General features: G+C 33.4%; 1 protein-coding gene across 1 annotated transcript; it reads right to left on the bottom strand.

Moving 5' to 3' along the window:
* Nucleotides 1–375: 375 nt before the first annotated feature.
* Nucleotides 376–2269, bottom strand: LOC142622043 (GDP-fucose transporter 1). Its single transcript, XM_075795453.1, has one exon. It carries the CDS (start codon nt 1707–1709, stop codon nt 657–659), a length of 1053 nt encoding a protein of 350 aa, XP_075651568.1. The 5' UTR covers nt 1710–2269; the 3' UTR covers nt 376–656.
* Nucleotides 2270–10251: the final 7982 nt, after the last annotated feature.

A 10251-nucleotide genomic window follows, 5' to 3' on the forward strand; every position in this document is an offset into this window, starting at 1 on the left:
TAACATTTGCTGTGTCTGAGAAAAATCCAATGTCCACCTTATAGAAAGCAGAACCAATCATAATTTCACAACCAACAAGCTCACTCAGCTGCTTTGAGTATATGAGGTGCAAGGAAGTTCCTCAGTTCAGAAAGCCATAAAAAGAATTACTTTCCACTAATGTCTAGCCGTTAACATCTGCATGGAAGTGAGTTGAAGGCCACTAGCCTACCAAATTACAGGGAGGCCTTAAAATCAACCTTGAAATCACTAACTGGGAATATAATAATCACATTACCAAGTCCACTAGCTTGTCTTTTTGATTGACAGAAGATTTATTTAAAGAATTCCAAAAGAAAGGAGGAGGAAGAGGGGGAGGGGGATGGGAATCCCATGAGGAAGCAAAAATACATGCAACAATTAGTATCACTCCCTAAAAGCAATACAAGAACAATATAGAATTGTAAAAGAACAAAAACACAATCATTTGCCAATGCCAAAACATTCCTGGGATCCTGGGAAAGTGCTAACAGAATTTAAATTCTAAAGAAAATAATAAATATGATCTCACACAGAAAATTTCTTAAATCATTAATATTAGACATAAAACTTCAAACTCTTCACTTGGCCTCTTCATCAATGGGCTTAAAAAGATGAAATATTGCCAACAAAATCTTTCATACAGAAGCAAGTTTACCAGGCATGCCCTTTCCTTGATTCTCATCTCCAAAATCATCACCATCATTCTCACTGTCAGTCTGCTTTGAAGCTATAGACTCACGCTGCAATGGAGCACTGCCAGCTCCAGTAACTGATTGCTGATAAAGAATTCCACCAGCAAGTGTAAAGAGGAGGCACAGCAAACCAAATGGACTGGCATGCTTATCCCAAATAAACACATTGATGGCAACCGTAAGAAACTTATTCACAACACCAGTCACTGTAAATGCTGTAGCAGAGATTGCCTTCCTTGCAGCAAACCCAAAGAAACTGATGGCCAATCCAAAAACACACGACAATGAAACTGCCAAGAATGGAACAAGATCAAACCAATTCCCAGAATTAGCTCCCAACGCAGCAAACACATCGACATACTCTCCCGTAAGAAACCAAAACACGGGAGCCATCATCAACGACAACAAGTTATTATACAACACAAAACCCCAAGTGTTCAACCCAAGATTCGTCACCATATGTTTGATATAAACCATTTCAGTCGTGATTGTCACCAAATAAGCAAATGCCCATGAATACGCAGTCAAAGTAAAAGCTGAATCTGTTGCCACATACCCAACAGCTCCACCCAATATAATCACCAATGACATAAAAGTGAGCTTTGATGGGCAAGGCTGTTTCCTAAACGTTGTATCCGCTAGAGCAACCAAAAGGGGTGTCAATGATCTAAACACTATAAATGTATCCACATTCGCGTGGCGAAGAAGATTCGTGTTGGTAAAGATTGCCAAATAGAAAACAATGGCAGCTGGTAAAAACTTCTTGGCAGTCTCAATTGTAAATGGATCATGGTGCAAAAATCCCAACTTCCCCAAAACCCAAACTCCTAGAGCAGAAGTTAGATACTGCAATGCAGTCAAGAGACCAGGGTAATTGAATTTGGTTATGGCAAACTTGTTTATCACAGCAAGCAAGCTAGAGCAAAGCGCGTACCCAACCACGAGACTGCTCGTGGCATAGTACTGCTTCGTAGAATCCAATCGAATCGAAGACATTAGAAACTCTTAACTCTAATCCAATATATATATATTCAACCAAATTAAGTGCTAAACCTAGTAGATCTTCAACAAATTTAAAGAGCTATAAACCGAGATTGCAAACTGAGAGAGGCATATGAATCAAAATTGAAAGGAAATGAAGCACTTAAGGACTTCACAGCAAAATCTGAGACATGGGTATTCGAAATAAATACAAAATTCTATGAAATTTAGCTGATGCTTCAGTAACAACAGAATTAAAGCATGAAAATGAAACCCATTAGAGAGATTTTGAGGTACACATCACCGAGACAAAGAGGAACACAGATCTTGAGCCCCAAAACAAAATGGAGAAAAGATTGGGAATCGGAAACAACACCTTAATGTTCGAGTCAGAGATCGAGAAATGTTTCCACAGAAGAAAATATGGGTGCAGTGCGTTTGAGAGAGAGAAAATGAGAGACAACTGAGGAGGGTTTGGTAGTCCTATGAAGGGGTTTGGAAGAAAAACTAAGGCGTTGAATTGGTAGTACTAGGACGAAGATGCCCCAGTTTTTACAACAGCATTATAAGAGTGTTTTTGTTTTCTTCACTTTTTGATTGGGACTAAGTTTTTTTTTTTTTTTTTTACTTTATTAAAGAAACGTCGGTGGGTTTTATCCACGTGCGAAACGACCTCGTTTGTGGATGACACCTTCCCAGGTTTATGGTGAATTTAATTTCCAAAACTATCAAATAGTACACTATATATCGCTGGACCTGGATGTGATGTGCAAAGCATACCTGATACCAGAAAAAATAAAATAAGAAATCGTGGCAGCCTGATTTACGTTCTCTTTTTAGTTCGTGAAATGTTATACCTAAACTTTAGCTGTGTTTGAATTTTATACTTTAAGATTTTAGAATTTAAATTTTATTTTTTGAAATTTTAGGGTGTTTAGATTTTACACCTTAATGTTTTAAAATTTAAATTTTATCTCATTAATTTTAGGGGTGTTTGGATTTTACTTCTTAAAATTTCAGAATTTGGGTGTAAAATTCAAGCACTCTCAAACTTTCAGAATTTGAATTTTACCCCTTGAAATTTGAAGGTATTTGAATTTTACACCTTAATATTTCAGAATTTGAATTTTACTCCATAAATTTTAGGAGTGTTTGGATTTTACTTTCTAAAATTTGGGGTGTTTAAATTTTACATCCTAAAGTTTCAAAATTTGGAAGTGTAAAATTCAAGCACTCTCAAATTTTAAGCGGTAAAATCTAAATTATGAAACGTCAAGATATAAAAGTCAAACACCCCCTAACTTCAGGAGGAAAATTTTAAATTTTGAAACTTAGTGTAAAATTCAAACACCTCCAAGTTTTAGGGATGTAATTTACAATTTATCCTTTTAAAAAGAGAAATGATATGTCCACAACATTTTTACAACAAATCCTAAGTAGCAGGATGTTACTGGTTGTTATTGTTGGGGCAAAAAAGTAATCTTAGTGTTAGGTTCAAATTTGAACCAATAACAACTAACCACCTATGATTTGTTGTAAAAATGTTGTGGACGTAGTACCTCTCTTTTAAAAATATGTGTATTTTTGTAGATGATTATTTAATAAGAGCTTCTCAAATGTCTAAGAGAATAAAGGTTAAGGACCCTTTACCACAAAAAAAAAAAAGAAAAAAAAAAGAAAAAAAAGAAAGAGAGGTGTAGGACAAAGTTTAGCTCTAAATAATCAACTCATGCACATGATTTGACACATATTATCTTCCTATAGGTGGCAGGTGTCCAAGACTCCAGGAAAACCTTTTCCTAAATTTAGAAATTAAGAAAACATATTTTCAAAAAAAAACAAAGGAAAGTATTTTCTCATATTTTAGTCCATAAAAATCTGTCATATTCCCCTGTACCTTCAGATATCCCATCAAAAAACAAAAAATAAATAAATGTACCTTCAGATATTTTAGGAAGTTGAACTGTTTATGAACAGAGAGTATTAACATCTTCTTCTTTTTCTTCCTTTTTTTTTTTTTTTTTTTTAAGAAGAAGAGAGACCATTAGTATCTTGAATTCCTAATAATTGATGAAGAAGAGGGTTGGAATCTTGGTTGATCATTTTTTTGTTGTTTATATATATTGTAAGGGCAAAAAAGTAAGGTGTCTAGCCCACTTAGAACAGTGTGAGTAACCCAATAGGCCAAAAACAATAAATTTGTTAAGAGAGTGGATCATGTGGGTGAACTGCAAAATTAAGTAAAATTCAGACTTCAGAATGATTGGGCTCACGATATAAGAGTAAGAAACACAAGTTTTATGTTAAATCCTTCCTCAGGTAAGTTCGAGGATGAACTATTCATATATTGATCAAGAATATTTCTTTTACAATGAGTTCCTATGCTTCTCTCTCTCTCTCTCTCTCTCTCTCTTTGATCCTCTTTTTCGTGGATATCATTTCCTTATATAGTCCCTCCCCTTGCATCTCAGCCTCCCATTTGTCCAATTTTTAGGGAAATCTTTGAATGCTTGTCCAATCAAGGCCCTTCTAGAAATGGAAGGAGGGGTTGTGAGCTATGAAAACACTGTTCAAGTGTCATTTTTTCATAAATGTGGTCAGTTCAGTTAGTAGAGTGCATTGAATGTGGAGGTAGCAGTCACCTTCCCAAATATTTCTTCTTTCCGTTGCCTATACAACTCTGTTATCTTTCCTGAGGTTCTATTTTACAGTACAGTTGATCGCTTAAAGTATTCCCAAGGTATTCTTCTTCCACGAACTTCCTATTTGCGTGCTTAAAGATCTTTAACCATCCTCGGATCCTCAATCATCCTCGGACAAGGCCCAAAGCCTCTAGGCATTCTTGGATCACACACACACACACACACACACACACACACACACAAATGACGTTTGCTTCATAATAATTATTCTATATTATCAAGTTAAGACATTAATTATTTTTTTTTATAGGTGTTCGAACCACAAATCTTTTGTTCGACAACAAGAGATTTTATTAGCTAAGCTAACTAAAACTCACTTTTGTTTTAGAATGCAACTCACTTTTGTTCATATATACTAATTCTTGTCAATTTACATGCCAATCAAAATATTAAACCATAATAAAAAATAATAAAAAAATCCCCTCCTAGTACATGATTTTTCCGGAAAAAATAGTTTCTATGATGAAAAATTTTTCCTTTTTTTTTTGCTATATATATATATATATATATATATATATATATATATATATATATATGTGTGTGTGTGTGTGTATATTATATACCTGGAGACTTTGAGCCTTGGCAAAATATTGGGGTGGAATAAATCATATTTTTGTTGAACTAAAATAGATTAATGAAATTGAATATATTTAATGTTTCAAAGAAACGCAAATTTTACTTGATTTTTATTTTTTATTTTTTTTCTAAATTAATGTTCTTAATCACAAGTTTTTTGTTGTTGTTTTTCAATCGTTTACTTGATCGAGACTCAAAATGTTAAACTAATTATAGTGCTTAAAGAAATAACTAATCATTATACATTTTAATATCTTAAATGAAACTAAAAAAAGAATAATGGTGATTTCTTTTGTACATGTCTATAGCAAACTAGGCAACTTGTGTATAACCAATAAATTTTATAAAGATGATTAGTGTGGTTTAAGTAATAGTCTAGTATTAATAGAATTCTTTATGATGTTTCATATCTATAATTCGAACCCCACATTTTCCCTCCCCTCTCTCATTATATACAAATCACAATAATTTATAAAAATGATAAGTTCTCATAGAAACTTTTATAAATAAATTTTATATATATATATATCACTTACTCAAATGTATATATGTGTGTGCATGTGTATAAATGTATGCATGTGTGTGTATGTATGAGTGTGTTTTGAATTTTTCTTCAATATCATAATTCAACCTTTTAAAAGGTTTAAAATATCTATTTTTTATAATAAAAATTTGAAGTAACATTTATAAAGGTGAAAATAATAGTCCCAAAAAATATTTTCATTTTCGGAAGTAAGCTATCTATTACAAAATTATGGGATCATATCACTTGTAAATTATTAAAATGCAATTCTTAAAATGTGAACTAATTAGTCCAATTAGAGCGTGCTAGGTAAAAATTAAAAACAAAACATATGAAAATTCCCTCTCAACATAGTTAACATTTTTCCCCTTATTTTCCCTCCTTTTTTTTTTTCTCATTGTCAAAACAAACACCAAATGTCTTGAAATTCACAATTAAACAACACCCGAGTCTGCGTGTGTGTATGTAGCAACATAGACAAGAGAGTTGCCAACTTTACTAATTTTGGATTTGTTTGGAAGCTAAGCTAAACTTTTTATTGACTTAGTGCATTTTAATTGGACTAGCTATCACATTGAAGGATTCTGGATTGTTTGGAAGCTAAGCTAAACTTTTTATTGACTTAGTGGCTTAGTGCATTCTAATTGGACTAGCTATCACATTGAAGGAATTGTAATTTATAGGTGATATGATCCCAAATCACCTTCACAAGGCAACTTTGATCTTTTCAAATCAAGCACTTGATTCACAAATTTGAAAGTCTATAAATTCGAACTTGATAATATGCTCAATACAACAATAATAACAAAGACTAAATCCCAAAATTTTTGGAATTGATTATAAATCCTTAAGAAAATAATTGGGACATCCATATATATTATTCTGTAACATTTTATTTTATCCAAAATTATAGAATATCATTTCCTAATTTATAATTTTTTAACTATATCTACTAGTGTTATTTCAAGTTATTATTTACGTATTTTTTCATTAAGACTTAAATCTAATTACTCTTCCTCGTTGATATATCAGTTGTCCTCATTTGCACAATCTCTAACGGCCTATCCCTTTTCTTTATTTTTTTTCTCTTTTTTTTTATCTTTTTTTTTTTCACTCCTATCTTTAATAACTAATGTCTTCATTTCTTTTATATGAATGCATTCATGATGCAAAAAGAAAAAAAAAAAAAAAATCACAGCTTTTTAAGCACTTGCATTTTGAATTTAACTTTTTGAACAATTCCATTGGAAGATAATATGAAATTGGACAAACAAACTTACTAGCATTAAAGAATCTTTATGAAGATAATCAGTGCATCTTAGTTTTTTAAAGTAATTTTGACTAATTTCCAAAGAAACATCTATGTTCAAATCCTCCTCCCAACTATAAAATTATAAAATAAATAAATAATTCTTTTAGTTATATAGAAATATCTTTTATATATGTAATACGTTTTTTTAGAAGAATTTAAATAGGACTTTAGTGGTAAGTATTCCATTTTCTAGGCGGTATAAAATTGTGTTCTCTGGGGTCTGGATTCATAAAAGCCAAAAAAAAAAAAGAGAAAAGAGACACGAATCAACCAACAAAAAACATCATACATTGGATTTCACTGCCAGTGCCAACCCTGCCGTGAGAACGTGAAAATTTTGACTGTCAGACCAATAAAAGTAGTAATTAATTTCTGACAGAGGTCGGATACATGTGACAATGATTTTTATCTTTATTTTTTAATGTGGTCTGTGTGATAGTTATTGTGTGACATTGTGGTACAGCATTTGAACCCCGCCCCATGTGATGGGAATGGGATGCACGTTTCTGAGGCTAGGTCCAACCATGGGTCTCTCTAACTCCCCAAATTATAGTCTATTAGCCCAATTACTTTGTTACCCAGGCCCTAACCACTCTTTAGGCCCAAATTCAGACCACTTCTAGTTCTATCCCTTTCCTCTTTTTTTTTTTCTTCTTTTATTTCTCATAGCTATTTACATTTGGTGGTTTGATAATTGAATCATTGATCCCCATAGTGTTATTTTATTTATTTATTTATTTAGGGGCATCATATTTACCGCCCAAAATATCGACACTCCATTTTAAAAGATTCGAAGATGTATTCCCTAAATAAAGAAATAAAAATACATAGATTAGCTCAACACCAATGGTAATATAACTATGTAATACACATGACATATGCAACATTAGCCATTTATGTTGAAAAATAAAGATTATCTTTATTAGATTTTTAATTAGAAAACTTTAAAAAAAATTAGGATCAAGTTACATATAGTATAACTATAAGCAATATTACACCACCACATATTAACTTTCTTAATTTTAGTTAACATGGCATATGTCTATTCTTCTTCTTTTTTTCTTTTTTTCTTTTTTGAGAAACAAACACACACACAATGGAGAGAGAATGAGGTTTTAATACAAAAACACATCACAAACTCCACACAAAAGTTATAGTAACATGGCATACGTCATGCATACTAAAATATCATGTCACCACTTATATTAAGGGTAAATTAAGTATTTTTCTTCAATAGGGAGTACAATTCTTTTTAAGTTAGATTATGTGTCAAACATGCAAATTGATAGTTTAGAGAAACATTACAACATAAATAATAGTTTAGGGTGTGTGGTGGGCCTTTTGTGATTTTGCGCTGGCCTACCTCCTGCTGTATTGGGGCCCAAGTGTTCTAGATAGGAGAGTTGAGACCAGTCTAATTGCAACCCACCTTGGGCAGGCTTGTGCACAAACTATGCCCATTTTGCTGAAACTTTGGTCACATGTCCATGGCAGACAAAACTGTTACAGAAGAATTATGGCAGACAAGTACAGTATGACAATAATAAAGGCAATACGCTTCCCGTTAGATGAAATGAATAAGTAATCCTTAAGAAAAAGAACAATATAGCAATAAGAAACACGTTATGAGTGAAACTATAAATGGCAAGAAAGGAAATAATTATGATAAATAGTAAAATCAAGAGGAAAAAGGTTAGTATGTCGTGTTTATTTGTGTTACAAGACTAAGACCAAGAAGAGAACCACGTCCTCAACGTGGGTAACCTCGCAGGAGGATCCTACTATTAGAAATTACCCACTTTGAGTGAGAATCCCAGAATAGGCCTTCCCTTCTCCCCACCGCCAGACCATTCCCTCTCTTACCTCTAACCCATGACCCACCACTCCTGTATTGGCTGGGTACAGGTTGGTGGTACCTGGGCCTTGTGCGTGCTCTACTTTCGTGTATGTCCAAAACTTGTCTGCTGCTCATGCGTTTGCCATGGACTGGAGGGTTGCCTGTGTATTATGCTGCTCATTCTTAACCTCTTGTGGCGTAAACTATTTTTTGATCCTTCATTCTTTATAGCTTGCTTCCCTCTAGGGCTGGGTCTTGCTTGATTGTGGATTTTCCCTCTTTTAGTCCACTTTTTGTTCCTTCCGTTGGCTTGCGAGTGTTCCTGCCATGCCATTCTGTTATTCCAACTGCAATGCTATTTGATCCCTGCTTGTTGGGCCTCTTTCAGGCCTATTGTATGCTCTTCCCTCAATTAGTTACAATGTCCCAATATTGTCATTGGGTTTATAGTCATGTTACTTTGTGCTTTCTTGACTCATTACATTACTTGTGGACTCCTTTGGTCAATTTCTTCCTTGTTAGGCATCCTCGACCCATTTTCTTTCCTTGGGCGTCCTCGGCCCATTTCCAACTCTACATTCCCATGGGTTTTTACTAACTCTTTTGGGTTTTCCTAGCCCGATTACTATATCCTTCATCCTTGGGGTTCATGGACTTTCCATCAACCCCTTACTTTCTTACTTCATTACTTCAGGTCTGCTGTGATCCATTCTCACTTTTCTACATCACATAATACCCATGAGTTTACTGCTTTTTCCTTTGGGCTCCTAAAGGCCCATTTGCTTTTCCCAAGGCCCATTTGTTTACTTTATGGGCCTAAGATCCATCATTCCTGCCATTCGGGCTTGATGGGTTTCTTCTCTCAACCCACTAACTCTCTTCTTGCCCATCTAGTTGGGCTTCTTCTTGCTGTTGGGCTTTTTCCAAAATGAGCATCAATAGGGTGATAAGTGTAATTTTTAAAAAATGATATCATTATAAATGTAGTATTTATGACTTTAAACCTTTGACCAATAAAAGATAGGGCGAAGCTTTTGTCTAGTGCTCCAATGCACTAAATAGAACACAATGTAAACATAAGACCAAATTTGAACATGTGTTTGAATTGTGTTGGGTCCACTAGACTAGAGCATTAGATCTAAGCTAAACCCTAAATAATGACTGGTATTATAAAACCTAGTACTTAGTAACAACATCATTAGCTAGTTACTTCGCTTACTCAAGCAACAATACGACACCACAATTTGAAATATATATATATATATATATCTATTTGAGGTAGTAGATTGTGATTAAGAAAACAACACTTTTATATGGGACTACTATTGACATAATTTATTATACATAACTTACAATGTGCCACCTAAATAATTATGAAAAAAAAAAAAATCATGGAATTTGTTGTATCCATGCTCATACACTTTTTATAAGTTACTCAAAAGTTTTATACGGTTCAATTCATTAAAAGAAAAGAATAAAATAAAAAATTTAATATTGCTCCAAAGGGCTTGACATGGCAGTATAGTGTCCTACTACTATCCCATTGTGTCTTTCACAAAGTATATATGAGCTTAAAATTTTGAAATTGCATTGAGCTCACATGGTCA

The sequence above is a fragment of the Castanea sativa genome, chromosome 1 (assembly GCF_040712315.1).
Source record: "Castanea sativa cultivar Marrone di Chiusa Pesio chromosome 1, ASM4071231v1".
Taxonomy (NCBI): domain Eukaryota; kingdom Viridiplantae; phylum Streptophyta; class Magnoliopsida; order Fagales; family Fagaceae; genus Castanea; species Castanea sativa.